Source organism: Erythrolamprus reginae, chromosome 1 (genome assembly GCF_031021105.1).
Source record: "Erythrolamprus reginae isolate rEryReg1 chromosome 1, rEryReg1.hap1, whole genome shotgun sequence".
Taxonomy (NCBI): domain Eukaryota; kingdom Metazoa; phylum Chordata; class Lepidosauria; order Squamata; family Dipsadidae; genus Erythrolamprus; species Erythrolamprus reginae.
Genome location: NC_091950.1, coordinates 119,513,598 through 119,532,903, shown reverse-complemented (window position 1 = coordinate 119,532,903; position 19,306 = coordinate 119,513,598). Strand labels below are relative to the sequence as shown.

At 39.4% G+C, this 19,306-nt stretch overlaps 1 protein-coding gene across 10 annotated transcripts in view; it reads left to right on the top strand.

Annotated features, from left to right (window-relative positions):
- The window catches only part of TEAD1 (TEA domain transcription factor 1), a 281,398-nt gene that overhangs the window by 115,656 nt on the left and 146,436 nt on the right, over positions 1 to 19,306 (top strand). For 6 of the 10 annotated variants that reach the window (XM_070762844.1, XM_070762862.1, XM_070762830.1 and 3 more), the window contains exon 3: positions 4,186 to 4,439. The exons of 3 other annotated variants lie outside the window; for them this stretch is intronic. In XM_070762844.1, the coding sequence (XP_070618945.1) occupies positions 4,292 to 4,439 (148 nt within the window). In that variant the 5' untranslated portion in view covers positions 4,186 to 4,291. Of the gene's footprint in view, positions 1 to 4,185; positions 4,440 to 6,062; positions 6,081 to 19,306 lie in introns of those variants that run through there. One more of the 10 variants, XM_070762904.1, reaches the window with a different exon arrangement.

Sequence of the window (19,306 nt, the reverse complement as noted above, 5' to 3'; positions counted from 1 at the left end):
AGTTTGAGACTAAGAAAAAAAAAGTTAATTTCAGTCTTTTCCATCACATATTTTACAATTGATTCATCTGTATATTATTGGGAATTTTTAGCCCATTTTATTATCCATGTTTTGTTGGTATATCTCAACAAAAAATTATACATTTAGCAGTAATATGTTTGTCATTAGTACATAATTCTTACTTTAAATCCAGTCGTTTTGTTGAAAACCAGCAAATCATTTATCCACTTTAAACTCCTCTTTCCATTGTACATAAGAAATCTATTGACAAATATCTTTCTTTATCAAGTGCTTTCTTGACCTCATTTTATAATTTCCTTGAAATAATTCTAATACATCAAAGAACAAAAAATGCATTTGTGACATTTGGTTTTATTGAAGCCTGTGTGCTTCCATCCCAGTGCAGAGTACTCTCCAACTCCTCTTAAAAATTAGAAACCTAAGGATAAAAATAGTAACATTGAACATTGTTCTAATTTATTAATATTGCTTATAATTAATTGTTGCCAAAGCTAATATTAAGGATTTTTAATAAATAAGAATCAGGATTTGGGTTCTGTTAAATATTAATAAATTATATATAATAAGCTGTGTTTGATAGTTTTTATTAATTGGAAATAATTTTCTACATCTGTTTAAATATTGCTGAACACCTCTGCTCAAGTGTTTGCCATGAAGATAGGTAAATACAGTGCAGACAAATTCTGTGTGTTTGATACAAATGTAGCCTCTGGTGCAAGGTGAAATGCTCATGCCTGTCAGTCATCGGAGAGCTTGTTGCGAAAGGAGCACGAGGCTCTGCCCACCTACCCGGACGCCATCATTTAGGTTCTTTTACCTTCTGCGCCTGCACAAAAGGCTTTGCGCACATGCATAGGGAAAAGAACCCAAATGGTGGTGTGCAGACATGTGGGCGCTCCCTTCACAACTGGCTCTCCTACAACCGACAGACGCGAGCAAGCTGGGGGCATTTCATCCCTGATCTGGTAATAAGACCAGGTCATATAAAGCACGATTTGTATATGTTGAAGCTATAATTAGTTAAATAAAGTATTTGTTCCAATGAGAACGTAAGAAAATACAGTACATCTTTTATTGGACTTGTTTCTCTGTATTGGAAATGTAACAGGAGTACAATGTCAGAACAACACAGCTTGCATAAACCTTTCACCGTTAAAAAATAGAATTTTGCTTTTATTATTTTATTTTTATTAATTAGATTTGTATGCCGCCCCTCTCCGTAGACTCTGTAGACTTTTGTGAGAATGCCTCAATTTTGGCAATGATTTAACAAGTTTTTAGTTATAGAACAAATTTTTCAGCAATATGATGACCCTTGAAGTTCCTGTGACCCACATAATCAATTTTTCATGGAATTAATGCAGATAGGAAAGGTATTACTTCCTCAGATACACTGTACTGAAAACTACCCAAAAGTAGATCTGGAGAACAAAATGTTCTTCTTTCCTTTCTGATTGCAAACAATGGGAACTGAGCTATTTATACCAGCTACTTTGACCTGCCTGGCTAACAATAGGTTACCTATCGACTAAGTCATGTTAAAATAAATAGGGTAAGTTAATTATTAGCAAACCAAGCCCCAGCAATTTGCATGTACGGTAATCAAAGCATAGTTTATTACTTATCCAGTCTAGGGATTGAACTGAATGTAGAATTGAGATCCCAAATTTTCACAAAGGTTCAGTTTGCAACTTATACAAAAGAAGTGATAGCAAATGGACTGAATCTGCTTGCAAAAGGGAAATGAATATTTTGCAGTTCCAAAAATAGCCTGCCCATCTAGGAATCCAAATATTTCATGCAGATTATTAGAAAGGATGGGGAGGAAGCCAAGGCAGAAATAAAAGACTATAGAGGCAATGATAATAAGGCATTAGAGATGCTTTAAAAATACTTGAATTGTGCAGTAAATGAAAACAAAATTGTTTTAAAGATTGTCAGGTTTCTGCTATGGGATCAGAAGCTCTCTCCTCCAAATTAATTAGCCAAAGTTGTTTTGATCAGTGTTTGAAGGGAGTGTTTTTTTCCCCATTTTTGGAAACTAAATTCAGTTAATATGCATGTAATTCATCTGGGTACATTATGATCTTGCATGTGAGAATTTGTATTAAAAATATTCAAATAAGGTATCAACCTGGTTTAAGTTGTAGTGTACATAAGCTATTTAATTATACTGTACTTAAAACACACACACTGAAATTTAATATACGGGTCCGTTCCAAAAGTAATGCAATTATTTTTTTTAAAAAAGTAATTTATTGAACAGATTTGCACAAACACTTAAAATTCTTCAAAGTACTGTCCTTGGGCCTCTACACATTTTTTACAGTGACTCTGCCATGACCGGTACGCGCCCTGGAAGGTGTCTTCGGGGACCTCTCTCAAGGTCTTCGTAATGGCTGATTGGATCTCTTCTATGGACAAAAAACCTGCCTTGCCACAACACACTAAGAGTCCGCGGGTTCCTGACCAAACACCAGGTGCCAACACTGCCCCACCTCTCTATAGTCCTGGCGTTGCCCCCAGCAGACTTCTTTTTGATCCCTCGGATTAAGGCAGCCCTGAAAAGAACTCGTTTTTCATCCATAGAAGAGATCCAACTTTATTTACTCACAAAAACATAATAGACATTTAAACATTGGATGATACATTGCACAATACTAGTGATTCACTCCAGATTAAAATGCAATAGTCTCGGCATGCATAAAACTGAGCTTGAAGTGATTAATCACCAAGTTCTCTGGAAATAAACAGAAGCTATTTATTTGTCACAAAAGAGGATGTTTGCATCTGTGAAATATCTGCATTTGCCAAAATGAGGAATTTGTTTAAAACTCTGTTCAGCTCTCGAGAGCTTAATTTCTACCCAAGAGATTTGCTGTGGCCAGCAGCTCTCCTTTTACCCATGTAGGAGGGGGCTGCTGAGTTGTCACTCAGGAGGAGGAGAAGACCATGCTGTGCTTGCAACTTTTGCTTTGTTTTGCAGCCCCTTTCAGCTCACCTCCTCAAAATATCCACCTTCTTTGGTCTCCCCTCACCACAGTGGTTTTGGGGCAGGCACGTGGATGCTGCTTCCGACATTGGCAAATGGCAGGTGGAGAATTGAAATGCCAAGAGAACACAAAGAGCTTCATTGGAGCAAATCAATTTATCTCTGCTTCAGTGAGAATTATGTTTCTCCAGGGCACGTTCCTTCATCGAGGCAAATTTAAATCACTGGCGGAGGGTTAATGCATAATATGCACCAGTATTAAAACAAATGGTTTGGTTTATTTCCCATATTTTCCTCTACACTGTAAAAAAAAAAAGGAAAGAGAAAAAAACTTAACTACTTTTTCTTGTGAACAGTGGAGTAAACGTTTCTGTAAGTTATTTTTTTATAGTAGTCTTAGTCTGTCCATGTATGATTTGTCCCTAATAAGAATCAGCAATGCTTCAGCAGGTTGAGATAAATCCATTCCTGGTGCTTCTGCACTGTATTCTTCAGGCTTACCACTGTGATGCCCTACTGGTAGAGCAGATTTTTGCCTAGAGCACACCTTTGTATCAGCAGTACATTTTCCACAAATACAAGAGAAGCAATGAAATGTCTGTGAGTCGAGTGGACTTAGCAGGTGTTGTCATATTAGATTATTTCATAATAAATTGATTGCACATCTGAAAGAAGAGCCATCTCTTGCTCCATATAAAATCTGGTCTAGTTATTACTTATCTGTATTATAGGATTTATTTTCAATGACTTAGTCACTTTCTTGTTTCTTCAGTTGCAAACTATCCCTATGCCATTCAGAGGTAAAACAGAAAAAGTGCAGGTTACTGGTTTTCCACTTGTGTCAAAATTCCTTGATCGTTTGAGATGAATTAAAATAACAAATTTCCCATTTTAAAACAAATATTTCCTTTTTTCTAACAGGGACTATTTCTAAATTTCTAGAACCCATTATAGTTATTCAGTGTAATCAGTATATATTGAAATATTACGTGTATTGATTACAGTTGTTATTAATTTCAGAAATAATGAATATTAGCCCCTCTGTTGCTTTAAGAGTAGAACGTGACTTTTTTTTTTTGTTCTCCACATCTCTACAACTTCTGCTTTTGTTCTATCGATTATTAAAACTAACGAAAAAAATTTCACCTGAAACTGTTCTTTATTGTTTTTAGGTTAATTCTCTTAAAGCTTCCAGGCTAAGGCTTGGACCAACCAGCCACCACCATTGAGCCCAGCAGCTGGAGCGGCAGCGAAAGTCCTGCCGAGGACATTGAAAGAATGAGTGACTCTGCAGATAAACCTATTGACAATGACGCAGAAGGGGTCTGGAGCCCAGATATTGAGCAGAGCTTTCAGGAGGCCCTAGCTATATATCCCCCTTGTGGGAGGAGGAAAATCATATTGTCTGATGAAGGCAAAATGTATGGTAAGTCGTTACAAATCCAGACAGTTTTGAAAACAGTGTAGTAAACATTGCCTGGAGCTTCTGTCTAGCGATGTGAGATGCTTCAAAAGTGTTGGGAGTTCACAGGAGTGTTCCTGAAATCCGAAGTCTTGCCTGTTGTTTATCTCAGAACCGAAACAACTCATTTGTGGTGCATCTGTTATACATGTACTCCAAAATCCCAGTAATTTTACTGCAGGGAAGTTGCCTTTTCAATGAATGAATTATGGCAATAAGAGTTGATTGTTCATGTTTGTTGCATTGTTCAATTTCCCCCACTTTTTATTCCTCTTACTTAGATTTTTTTTTTAAAAAAACCTCACTGAATTGTGTGTTTTGCAGTGATAAATAGAAAGTTTGCATTAGTTCTGAAGTCTTCAACAAAGTTGGGGTAATTTTTTTTTTAAGTCGTCCACAAAGTTTAAGTTTATTCCAAGTTTAAACATATTCCAAGAGTGTAAAATGACTAAGGCAAACAAGCAAGCAGTATTCATACTTACTAAATATGAAAAGCACTTTTCACAACTACAATGCAACTTAGTGGTTGGTTGATACATATCACAAAGAATAAAGGAGGCAAAACCGTTTTTCTGCTATTAGCTTATGGTTCTCTGATAGTTCTCTGACTATCACAGTGAGTGGCTGCAAAATCCTCCCTTCCAGCTGGGCCTCCCGTAAATTATCAGATGTGCTGACAGTATTCATAAATATATTTGAAGTTTTTCCCATCTAGGGCTAAGTTGTTAGTTTCTGTTTTTTTCCAGGTTGGTCCAGCTAATCTCTATCTTTGAAGGCTTAAGCTGTTTTTTCTCCTCCCTTTCACTCCCCTCTCTTTTCAAAATTATTGCTGACTGTAGTTTTTCCATCCTGGCATTGTGGCAAGCAGATGGCAGGTTATGGCACCAGCCTTCTTTCTCCTGTAAGCATGCCGTGTTTAGCAATTTTATCTTTTGTGTGGTAGGCTTCTTTTTCCTATGATCAGAAATCCTCACCTGATGCCTCCGTTTTCTGACCATTTAGCGAAAAGCTCACTCCTCTACAATCTGCAAATATCTTTTTTTTCCTTTTTTTGCACAATGGGGTGTTTTGTGTTGAGATACAGGCGTGCTTCCCCAGAAGAGGTTCGGTAGGAATCTGCCAAGCAAGCTAAAGCAGATGGTACTGCAGCTGCCACCAGCTGTGAATCTCTCCCTTCTCCCCCAGGACCGGTTTGCATGATGTAATGGAAAAAAACGGGGGAACATTTTTTTCTATAGAGTTGGAGTCTCTCACAGCCTGCCAGTGTCACAGAGAGGCAGAAACAGACCTCAAGGCATTAGTTTGCAGCTGTCATGTGACCCTTGAAACCATATGAAACATAATGTCTGGAAAATAGGCTAGTGATGAAGCATCTCAGCTGCTGTTGGCAGAAACTTTCTAGACCGCTCTTTCCCCAGCTCGATTGTTTTTTCTCGCTTCCCCTCCCTTCCCCAATTTATACCAAACACTAGAGGTTTCCCGCCTCCTCTGGTTTCCTTGAATACATTACTATCTTTGGTTTTTTTCATTTTGAGTATTTTGTACTGGGGATTTCTGATAATTAGGGAACATTATTTTCCACTTTCCGAAGAAGCCCAGAGATAAGTATGTACAAAAGTATGCGCATGTATAATTAAAACAGTGTTTAGTGCCTGGCTGTAGACTTTTAAAAATATTTCTTTTGTACAATAATGTCTTTTGATCTATTAGTGATACATGCAGAATTATTTCCATAGTTTTCTGAGTGCAGGCAGGCACGTGAAGCATTTCCCCCCTGTGCTGCTGGTTTTTTTTACTAGCACTTGGATCAGGAGGCAGTTGTTGAAAATAAACAATTAAAAAATGAAATAAAATTGAAATAAACAAAAGAAATAAGAAATGGAAGACGGCTGCAGATGACTGCTGTGTAATGGTGACTGTCCTTTTAATCTAGAGTTAGTATGATTTCTTAAAAAGTATTCTTACTATCTATATGTCATTTTATGATGTCTGAAATATGTATCCGGATTGTAGTGAATTTTGATTTTTTTAAAGGCAGTAAAAATCTTCTAGTAAAATGAAAATAATTATGTTACTAGAAAGTATATCCTCTTTTTCATTGGATAAATTTCTTTAAAATTCAAGTCTGTGCAGTACTTGGAGAATTTGAGAATTTACACTTTTATAACAGAATCTTACAGTTCTTTTATTTTTTTATTTAAATATAGCCTTAATAATACTTTAATATACTGATAAATATAGAATTCTTTATTGGCCAAGTGTGATTGGACACACAAGGAATTTGTCTTTGGTGCATATGCTCTCAGTGTACATAAGGAGAATAAAATACATTCCTCATGAATAAAAAGATACATCACTTAGTGATAGTCAAGGTTACTAATAAGCTATCGATCATACTAGGAAGTAAATAAAAACAATATATTGTATTTATTACAGATGTTGGATGGAATAATAGTAATAAACAAGATACTTTTGGATAGCATGTTATGTTTATGTTATGGATAGCATGAGAGGTAACCGTATTTTAGGTTTTCCAAAAGGTAATTTCACAGTTGCAGATGTACTATTTAAAAAAATCTTCCCAGCAAATATTTTAATTGAAACTGTGTTTTAGTGAGTTGCAGTCTATAGTAAATTCTGAAGAATTGGGTAACTATTTGAATGGCATTGCACAGGGCTTCATTCTGGGTCCTTTATATTAACGTATTTATAGAATCGAGGCTTGACTCATCTTACTCGTAGTCAGGAGTGTGTTTTAAAATACCGTTGGAGGCAGAGCCCAGAGAAGTGGAGCCAGTGCCCCGTCTCTCTCTCTCCAATGAACATGATAGAGCTACAACTCCCAGGTAGGTTGTGTGTCTCATGTCCCACCCCATGCTGCCCCACCTGCCACCGCCAAATTGCGTTTCACCATGAGATGCCCATCCTACGTGGGGCTTATGTATTTATTTATTTATTTGTTTGTTTGTTTGTTTGTTTGATTTATTTATTTATTTGATTTATTTATTTGATTTTTATGCTGCCCTTCTCCTTAGACTCAGGGCAGCTTATAATATGTTAGCAATAGCACTTTTTGAACAGAGCTAGGCTATTGCCCCCACAATCCGGGTCCTCATTTTACCCACCTCGGAAGGATGGAAGGCTGAGTCAACCTTGAGCCGGTGATGAGATTTGAACCGCTGACCTTCAGATCTACAAGTCAGCTTCAGTGACCTGCAGTACAACACTCTACCTGCTACACCACCCCGGCTTGTAGCTCCATTGTGTTCCTCAGTGTTTTGTCCACTGACCCTCCCCTGCCTCCGACTCAAGTAAAGCAGAAGTGGGAAGAAACTCTCATAGGCTGCCTGAGGAAAAACACCTGCCTTTCCTCCTTCCTTCCCTTGCCCCCGCCTCTCTCAGTGTTGTGTGGGGGAAGAGTGCACGTAAGACACAGCACCAGGACAAGGAACCTATTGGCTGCACGCTGCACACAAGAAATCTTTCACTCCTCCAAACTACACCAGAAACGAGTCTTCATGAGACTCATCATGCCTGTGCAGCCTCTTGGAGCGAAAGAGGGAAACGATTTCTTGTATGCAGCATGCAGCCAATGGTGCTATGTCTAAAGTGTCTAAAGTGCATTCTCACCACCACCACTGAAAAGGTTTGCTTGCAAGTTTCTTCTGCTGCTGCGCTCATTAGAAGTTGGGCTGTCAGCTCGGGTTTGTTCTCCGGCTGCTTCTGCTTGGCAGGGATGGCTGAGGCTGCCCTTGCTGCCACCACCTATGGAGGCCCCGGATGGCCCCCTGCAGGCCAAGTTCAGCTGCGGGCAGGAAGCACTGGCTGTAACTGGGCTGGCTGAGTGCATCTGTCAGGGCTACCCTCAGCGTGGCTGCCCTGTGTCTCACCTAGGAAGAATAAGCAGGGAGTACAGGAGGAAGGGAGTGCAGGCAAGGGTTCTGCGAGGCTTTCCTCCCCAGAAAGAGTCCGGCTCTATTGCCATCCCATCTGGTGGCTCCCAAGGTGGAGGGGCTTTCCAGGCATGCCCACAGGCACTCTGGTCAGTCAGCACTCAAGGAGGGGAACTGAGGGGAGCACGGTGGAGCAGGCGAAAAGGGGAGGCCTCCAATGACTATCACCATACAGCAGGAAGTGCACTCGCAGAGCAGCCGCTGTCCTGGCTGAGGTTTGGAAGCCACAGACTTGAGGGAGAGAAAGAAAGACTTCTGCTACTTTCCTTGCATGCACCCAAAAGCAGACGTAGCAGAAGTCTTTCTTTCTCTTCCCAAACTCTAGCTCTGCAGCTTCCAAACCCCAGTCAAGGCAGAGGCCGCTCTGTGAGTGCGCTTCCCGCTCTGTGGGTGACAGCTAGAATTGGAACTGGAACTAAACAGACTGGCTAGGAGATGCCATGGAGCTGCCAGACTCCAGTAAGACACGTGTATCGCAGCCCACCCCGCCTCCTGCACCCCGAAAATAATAAGACACCCTCCTGATAATAAGGCCAAGGCCATATTTCAGGGGGTCAAAAAATAAGGCAGGATCTTATTTTAGAGGGGAAACATGGTAACCTTTCCATTTTCTCCCCCTCCCCCATCCAGTAAGAACTGATGAAGCTTCTTGGATGAGAAGTGAAACATTTTCTTTCTCAAGGATAAAGCCATAGTCCAGTTGCCTTTTGAAAAAGCACTTTTGAGACGTACTACCTTTGTATAATCATGGGGTGTGGATAACACCCAGACCTCTAACTTTTTAAAAAAGTCAATAAATTCACTGCCCCAACCCCCAAAGGATGCACTGCTAAGACCTCCAGGTCTTGCGGTTACCACCAGTTCTAATACTATTGCTGCTGTGCCATAGCCACCAAAGAACTGATTGGGATGCAAAGTATTCCTTTGCAGCCCGCAATTTGTTAATTTGTATGGAGATGTCATTTTTTCCTCCATACAAGTTGTGCAGGCCTGCTCTATAGTATTGTTTCACTTGGAAAACCTAATTCAATAAGGAATGGGGGAGAGAAAGCATTTAGGATTCATGGGATTTTTTACCAATGCAATGTAATTTGTCTCTGTGTGCATTTGAATCAGTATTGACAATTGAATGGAAAAGTCCCTGCAGTTTTGTTAGCAGGATTTGTGGTTGCCTTCATAGGGATGAGAAGAAGTGACAGAACTTTCAGATTCCTGGTTGCTATTCTGATACCTTATACCACTACACCAAACTTCTTTTCAATAACTCCACATCTAACTTAGGTAGGGGGAAAATACATGGAAAAGTCTCGCGTACCATTTTTCTCTCTCATGTCAGATGCACAAATGGAAGAGTGCCAAAGATGGATTTTGGTAGGCTGCAGTAATACCATGCTATATTTGAAGGATTGGTCCAGGATCTGTTTTCCCATTCTTTATGAGTTGATCCTCTGGCACTTTTTAAGCTCTGTTCATAGATTAGCCAGTTGTAAAGCATTTGCTCATTTGTAGTGTCAGTGGGCGGATCCATCATGAGGTCAACATATTACGACAGGATGAGAACTGTGGCCTACTTTATTGTGCCATAAAACTGATTTACATATTGTAATATATGATAGGATTTTTGATTGGAGAAATGTGAGTCAGCATAGGAATCAAAAGATAAATGTATTGTCATCTCCTAAAATGGTTTACGTAGATAATGTAAGAAAGCAATTTGTAGAGTGTAGCAGTAATTTTTCTCAGATTTGTCTGTGGTTAATTCCAAATGAAATTAAAGATTGCTGAGACAGTGCTTTCCTCACCTGCCCAAACTCATCTGGTGTTTCTATCTGAAGTTTTTCATATCTTTTTTAAAAGGTGTGGCTTAGACCTCTGCTGAGGCAAAAGAGTAATGGTGCATTTATTTTCATATTTTTATCCTTTGGGATGTATAAAAACTGATCTTTAAATACTAGCAATTTACATGTAATGTATAAATACAATCACAATTTAAGAAAAGAATAATACAGTATCTATAAATGGAGCGATTAACAACAACAACAACAACAACAACAACAACAACAACAGAGTTGGAGGAGAATTTGGAGGCCTTCTAGTCTAACCCCCTACTCAGGCAGGAAACCTTACACTACTTCAGACAAATGGTTATCCAACATCTTCTTAAAAACTTCCAGTGTTGGAGCATTCACAGATTTCTGGAGGCAAGCTTTTTCACTGATTACCATAATTGTTCTAACTGTTAGGAAATTTCTCCTTAGTTTTAAGTTGCTTCTCTCCTTGTTTAATTTCCACCCATTGCTTCTTGTTCTACCCTCAGGTGCTTTGGAGAATAGTTTGATTCCCTCTTCTTTGTGGCAACCCCTGAGATACTGGAACACTGCTATCATGTCTCCCCTGGTCCTTCTTTTCATTAAACTAGTTCCTGCAACTGTTCTTCATATGTTTTAGCTTACAGGCCTCTAATCTTTTTTGTTGCTCTTCTCTGCACTCTTTCTAAAGTCTCAACATCCCTTTTACAATTAATGAAGATTTTGTTTAAACTTTCTACTCACATTTTATATTTTGAAAAATATGTATTAAATGTTTTCTTTGAATGTAACCATTTGAGTTTTCTTTGATATTATCTACAAAAGCTGACAGTTTTAAAAAATGTATTATAATACTGTATTTGTATACTGAAGATCAAAGATATTGGCTGGTCTGTATTTGTATTTAAATCAAACTTTTGGTCTACTTTTCTTGATAATGAATTTCTTGGGAAGTACAGTAATTATAAAATTACCTATTGCCAAAATACTTGCCTGTTCATGTTTTTGCTTTGGTTACATTTGAGTACGTTTGCAAAAGGATTACAGATGTTTCTGATGTTGTCCCTTATCTTTAGGACAAAGAAAAGCTAATCTAGTTTTAAAGCAAAGTAAAATGTTTGTCATATTTTGTCATTGTTTATTTGCTCTACAATTTGTATGTGTTGAGAAATTATGAGTTAGGGATTCATTGAGATTCATATAAAAAACTATGTAGCTATGCAGAAAGTAGAGAGATTCAGCAGGAATCAAAAAGAGGCATGGGTAAAACCGTTGTCCAATCACAAATGTTAATCATAATTGTTGTTTTATCAAGAGATAGGAAAGTAGCTGTATTACGAATATATAGTTCTGCTCACTTTGTGGAACTGAGTGTATGCTGAGAGAAATATAAAAGATGAATACCATGGCCCTGAGGAGCGTAAGTGTCTGTACTAAAACTAGACGTGATTGATTCTAGAATGTATGAATATGGAAATAATTTTGAATATAAAAATAAGTTAGCAAAATATTTCTGGTGGAGTTTGGAGGAGTGGAAGATTTCTTGTGTGCAATGTGCAGTCAAAAAGTTCCTTGTCCTGGTGCTGTGCCTTACGTGTAATCTTCTCCCCACCACCTGAGAGGTTTGGTCACTGGCTGCTTCTGCTCAGCAGGGATGACTGAGGTGCTGTGGGTGTTGCTGCTGACCTCGCTGCTGCCACCTCTGGAGGCCCCAGCTAACACTACTTTTATTAAGATTATAATCACTATAATTATAGTAACAGAGATTCCCCCTCTTCCTTTATTTTCATAAGAACTAGGGAGGATCTTGTCTGAGATGCTTTCTCAATTTTACTAAAACCTAATGATTGTAAACAAATGCTGCAACCAAGGCAAGATAAAAGAAATCTGAGTTTGGGCAAAAATTGTAACTTGAGTTGTTTTCATAAGTTACAATTTTTGCCCAAACTCAGATTTCTTTTATCTTGCCTTGGTTGCAGCTTTTCTGTTCGTTCCTCAAGAATGTTATTTCTTCCCATTCCATAATATGTTTTTATGATGGCATGACTTGAAATGGTACACATGTTTAAGAAGGAAAATTCTTAAATGTAATGTGATTTTTTTCCTACTTGATCGTAGCTTATTGCCTACATGCCATTCTCAAAGAACAAAGTAGGGAAAATATGGATAAAAGGGCTGCTCTAAAATTTTCCAACTCTTTTATGAAAAGCAACCATAGGAAGAATCCATGTAAAGTAATGTATATGAGCTATATACAAGTAGTCTTCAGTTAATGAAGCACTCATTCAATGACTGTTCAAAGTTATGAAGGTGCTACATGAGTAGTACTTGCAATTGGTCCTTGGAGTTTTGGCTGTCCTTACACTCCCATGGTCACTTGATCACCATTTGCAACCTTCTCTGCCTGCTTGTCATAAGCAAGGTCAGCTAGCAGGGAAGGCCAAAAGTCATTCCTGCTCCTGCCACTATTTCTCCCGAGGAATCCACCCAAAGCACTCTTTCCAGTTGGCATTCCCTAGTGCATGCCTGCCCACTCAGGCATGCTTGTGTGGTACCACAGCGGCCACTGGTGCACCCTTTACACATCTGGCAGCAACCACTTCTTCACCTAATCACAGAGATGCATCATTTAAATCAGCCAAACAGTCTGCTTATGAGCTGCTCAGAATCTACAACTTCCTCATCGACAGCTTGTTGGGAGGTGGCAGGAAGTCACAAGGAGATCCTCTCTTAATGTCCTGCAATTCTCAGTGTAGGACAGATTGCCAGAATTTCTGTTGCTAAGTGATTTGGTCATGTGATGGGAAGCACGTGATGGACTGCATATGCTTCTCTCCAGCTGACAAGTTCAGGAGATATTCTTATAATAGAGCAGTCACCAACTGTTGCTGCCTAGCTTCTATTTTCTATAGATATGCATTGGGACAATTTTTCAATAGTTTCCCTCCACCCTCCATAGCCTTCTGATTGACTCAACCTGTCTTTGAACTCCATCTTTATTTGCTGACTTCTCTTCCACCCCAAATGCAACCCTGTTCTGACAGGTTTTTAGAGCATTATCAACTTGTCAGATAGATAGAACAAGTCATAAACCCCCCTTCACAATTTATTTCCAACATTCCATTGGATTGGGGGGGGAAATAACAATTTAGGGAAAACATGCAGAAAGTGACTTCTAGAGTTCTTTCCAATTCCTTAATAATAGATCCACTCTGGTTCATATGAGCAGGAGCATGCATGTTTGTTTGTGTGTGTGTGTGTGTGTGTGTGTAGCAGTTGGCAATATTCCAAGCCATTGCCCATGCTTCTGCTGTGAGGATTCATTGGGAATCTTTCCCCAAGATACACCATATCATTTTATTCACATGCAGAATTCTCCCTATGATGTTTTATAGCTGTCCTCTTTTGGACCTCATGTTTAAAGGAACACTTCAATTCATTGTTAAATATATGGGGGTGTCCCTGATGGGTTTAACTCAAAGGTGTTTCCTCTCTATTACTGTTGCTCTAACAATGTAAGTCATAAAGTTTGTACACTATAAAGGACAAATATATCTGAATGTAGAAGTACTATTGAGAGGGTGGAAATACCAGATGTGAGATATTCGGTTGCATGTTTATCCAACTGTTACTGCGATCATTGCACAAAGATATAGTCTTACAATTTCTGTCTCACAGCAACATACACAAAATATACTCCAATGATGGGGCTTCTCTTATTATAGTTTGTGGATCAATTACAATATGCAAATTTTGGGAACATTTTTTTAAAGGGTGGGATTTTGTATATATGTTAATATGTTATGTATACAGAGTCTCTCTATTGGCTACATTTGACACAGTTTCTTAACTGTGTCTTATTCCTACCTGTGAGGTTGGGCAGCATATAGTTTTATCCATGGCTACCATTTATATTAATAGCTGCCTAAAGATTTGAACCCAACATATTATCTATTATATTCTGCTTGGAACTGTATTTCTCAAACTTGTATGAACCACTACATAAACTTTTGGAAAATACAGGGACTTTTACCTATATCTTTATCTACAAGTGTTTCAGATTTCAGTTTTTTCAGAAAATAAAATATTGATTGTACTTGGATTAGTGTTTGGAATTTCATTTTCTCCATTTTTAAATATCCTTTGAAAATGAATTGTGAATCCCAAAGTTTAGTCCAAAACAAATTATTTACCATTTGAATTCATTTTTTCAATCCTTAACCTTTGTAACAACTCTTAGCGTAAACATGATTGTCCAGAATATTTTTCAGTAATAATCTCTGAGCACTAAGGAAATTTGGGACGACTGAAACCTCCCAGCCCTGTGAAATCCATTTTTGGAGAATCAATGTCCAATTTCTATTCACACTTTTCTTGGGAGTCATTTAGACAGGATAACAGGTCCACTTAGAACAGATAAGTGGACTTACAGTTGGTAATAGCCCTCAAGACTGCTGTTAGTTTCCTGAACTTATTACTCACATAATCACTGTATCTTTGATGAATCCGTTTTCAACCACAGATTCATTTTTACAAACCAGTTGAGTGGTGATTGAAAGTGAGGGCTGGAAAAAAAAGAAAGAAACTGTAGTGGACCCATTTGCGGGACCTTCAGAGACACAGTTTGGCATCTTTGACTTAGAGAATGGTAGCTTTAATAATCTGTTATCTAAAATTATATACTTGAATAAAAGCTTGATTGCTGTTTTAAATATTTGGATAAATGTTTATCTAGCTGATCCTGGTAGCATTCTTTTTATTACAGTAATTTTTATGTTTATATAATTTTATCTAATTTTTCACTGCGTGCATTTTTTTGGGTGAACTGGCAATATGTATATCTTTATGGATAATTTAAGCTATTGCTTTCTTATGAATTATTAATATGTGCATGTCTAGGACTCATAATTTCACGTGCCTTTCTCTGTATGTAGAATCTTGTTCAGCTCTCTGTTGGATCCTCCATGTAGATATATAGGTTCAGTCATACATTGCAGTCAGCCAGAGTTTACCTTAGCATGTTGCATGTTGCGTAGTCATTATGTTTCATCAACAATGAATGATAACTTACTAACAGAAGAGAAGTATAACTTAGCATGTTTCTTGGTTGATTCATGCATCTTTTTCTGGCTATGCGTCATTGGCCATTCTGTGGATATTGGCAGATATCCAAAAAATTTGAAGAGCACCAGATGGTTGACTCCTGCCATAGAGGTTTGAAGGGAATCTCTTTGTTCATTTTAGCCACTTCAGCACTTCCTCTAATAACAGTAAATGGGCTGTATTGGAGTTTATTGTTTAAAAGTTGTGAAAGAATATAAATGAAGGTAATACTGTTCTTGGCTGGAAACTGTCAATATTTAAAAGTCTGAAACACTTAAAACATGTGTTAGAAAACTGTTGAATTTAAGATTAAAATAATTCAGGCATTCTTCCTTCTCCACCTTATTTCTCCGATTTATCTTGTTAGTTTGTTGCAGCAAGTATGAAGTTTTAGTAAATCCAAGTCTCCAAATATTATAGTTATGTGACTCTAGGAGAAGAAAACCAAGATCAAGATTTTAGGAATGTGTCCAGGAAAATACATCAACCCAGAGTGAGCATTTAAGTAAACATATAAGTGATCTGGAGATGGGGAAGGTAAGGAAATCCTGAATACTGTTTATGGAATTTCTCTTGCAGTGCAAGCAAGATAATGTACAGTACAGGTAGTCCTCCACATATGACTGCATTGAGCCCAAAATTTATGTTGCTAATTGGGACATTTGTTAAGTGAGTTTTGCCCCATTTAAGACCTTTCTTGCCACTTTTATTAAGTGAATCACTGAAGTTGTTAACTTAGTAACATGGTTGTTAAATGAATGTGGCTTCCCCATTGACTAGACTTGCCAGCAGGTCACAAAGGGGGTGGTGGTCACAGGACATCACATCCATTATCAATATGAATCAGTTGCTAAGTATCCAAATTTTGATCACATGACCATGGGGATGCTGCATAAGTCGTAAGTGTAAAAATCAGTCATAAGGTACGTATTTTCAATGCCTTGTAATTTTGAACAGTCTCTAAAGGAACTGTTGTTAAGTCAAGGACTACTTATACATCTAAAATAGTTTTTGTTAAGTGTTGAGGGGTGTGCAGAGTTACCCTTGACTTATCAAGGATGCAGAGAGGAAATGAGGAGGTGGAAGATATCCAGCTGATAGTCCAGAGATGCAAGTAGTACCGTATTTTTCGCTCTATAAGACGCACCTGCTGATAAGACGCACCTAGATTTTAGAGGAGGAAAATAGAAAAAAAATATTTTAAGCCAAAAAGGGGAGAGGAAGAGAGGAAGGAGTGAAAGAAGGGAGTGAGGGAGGAAAGAAGGGAGGAAGGAAAAGGAAAGCAAGAAATGGAGGGAGGAAAGGAAGGAAGGAAGGAAAGAAAGGGGGAAGGGACAGGAACAGAGGAAGGAAGCAAGGAAACTTATGAAAGGGGAGAGTAAGAGAGGAAGGACTGAAGGGAGGGAGGGAGGGAAGAAGGTAGGAAGGAGAAAGAAAAGAAGAAATAGAGGAAGGGAAGGTAAAAGAGAGAAAGAAAAAGAGCAAGAAAGAAAGCAAGAAAGAGAGAAAGAAAGAAAATGAAAGAGAAATAAAAATAGAGAGGGGGAATGAAAGAAATGGAAGGAGGGAAGGAAGGAGAGAAAGCAAGAGAAAGAAAGAAAGCAAGAGAAAGAAAAAAGAATGAAAGAGCAAGAGAGCAAGAGAGAAAAAGAAAGAAAGAGAGAAAGAAAGAAAGAAAGAAAGAAAGAAAGAAAGGCAACTTCAAAGAAAGGCTCACTGAGCATCTCTCACTCTCTCTCTCTTTCTATCCCTCTTTCTTTCTTTCTCTTCCTTTCTCTCTCTCCTCTTCCTTTATCTCCTCTCTCTCCCTCCCTCTCTCTTTCTCTCCCCCCTCTCTCCCCCTTTCCCTCTCTCTTTCTCTCTCTCCCTCTCTTGCTATCTCTCCCCCCTCTCTCTTTCTCTCCCCCCTCTCCCCCCTCTCCCTCTCTCTTTCTCCCTCTCCCTCTCTTTCTCTCTCTCCCCCTCTTTCTCTCTCTTCTTCTCACTTTCTCTCTCTTGTTTTCTTTCTGTCTCCTTTGCTTTCTCTCTCTCACACTCTTTCTCTCTTTTTTTCTTTCTCACGCTCTTTCTTTCTCTTGTTCTCTCTCTTGCTATCTCTTTCTCTCCCCCCTTTCTCTCACTCTTTCTTTCTCACTTTCTCTCTATCTTGCTGTCTGTTGCTCTCACTCACTCTCGTTCTCTCTCCATTCTTCTCAGCGGTGACGGGGCCGGCGAAGGTGATATTCAATGTCGGGGGCGCTCGGGCGGTTGCGCGTGCTCCCTATCTCCCTGCTAGCCCACTCAGAATATTCAAAATAAGAAAAACCTTTGCCGGCAAAGGCTTTTCTTATTTTGAATATTCCAAGTGGGCTAGCAGGGAGATAGGGAGCGCGCGCAACCGCCCGTGCGCCCCCGACATTGAAGGCCTCAGCTGAGAAAAGCCGAGAGGAAATGCCAGCAAAGGCTTTTCTCAGCGGAGGTCTTCAATGTCGGGGGCGCACGGGCGGTTGCGCGCGCTCCCTATCTCCCTGCTAGCCCACTCGGAATATTCAAAATAAGAAAAACCTTTGCCAGCAAAGGCTTTTCTTATTTTGAATATTCCGAGTGGGCTAGCAGGGAGATAGGGAGCACGCGCAACCGCCCGTGCGCCCCCGACATTGAAGACCTCCGCTGAGAAAAGCCTTTGCCGGCATTTCCTCTCGGCGTCAAGGAGGCTCAGCGGCGGGCGGAGAGAGGGAAGGAGGGGCAGCGGGGTCCCTCCTGGCCTTGGCAGGCCGCCCGACCCTCCCCACCTCCTGCAAACGCGGAGGGCGGCGGGGGAAGAGCGAGGAGCCGGTTCTGGCGGGCTCGGGGCTTGGCTGGCTGGCTGGCGGGGGGAGCGCCGCTGGTGGTGCGGAGGGGGCCAGGCAGCAGCTAGCCAGCCAGCCGGTGGGATGGCGCTTCCGAGTTCGCAGCCTCCCCCCCCCTCCCTGCCTGCATCTTCGCTCCATAAGACGGGGCTGATTTTTCTTCCTACTTTGGGAGGAAAAAAACTGCATCTTATGGAGCGAAAAATACGGTAATTCAAATAACCAGATATATTAAGTGTATAAATATTATTTACTTTGACAAATAGCTTAGTCAAGAACAATCGTAGTCATACACAATTATATCAATCAATACTCTCAATATACAGTATACCGTATACGATATTATAAGCCTCTCTCAATACATTAAACAATACTATAAGCCTTACATTAAACCGTCATTTGAACACACAGTTCTACAACATAGTCACATAGACAAACCAGTACTGTAATAGCAAAGAGTAATGAGAGAGAGAGAGAGAGAGAGAGAGAGAGAGAGAGAGAGAGAGAGAGAGAGAGAGAGAGAGAGAGAGAGAGAGAGAGATGCTTCTGGCTCTTATGGTTAACTGCAACACTAACTCTTAAAGCTATAGTGTTATAATTCATTTAAAAATACATTGATAGTTGGTTTATATGTTGCCAAATCCAACAGTTACATAGTACTGACAGTTTTGTGAGCAGGAACTGTATACTCAGTTCAGAGGTGTCATTTCCAATCCAGCTCTCTATAGTTTGTTTGAGCTGGGAAAAACCAGGTCAGCTATTCCTTCCTCTGAGCTGTGTCCTCAGTTTCTTTTTTTAAAAAGGAATTCTTAGTTGTTCCAACTAATTTTTCTTGATTTCCCAAACCCTTGTGGTTTAAATTCTTCTTTCAAGTCCAGACTCCCCAATAAAGTTTGGTCTTACTGCTCAGGCCTACACACCTAAGCCTTCATTTTGTAATTTACAAATATGGAATATGTGCTTGCATAGAGATACATTCAGAGTTTTCTATAGTTCACATAATTATATGCTCGGTCTCCAAACAGATTGCAAAGGAAGGATTCCCTTTGAATTCCTTCAAATTAGTTTTCACCCATCAGATGTTTGTCGAACTCTTGGCCATCTTAAGTTTTTCAACATTTTATATTTTTCGTATTATA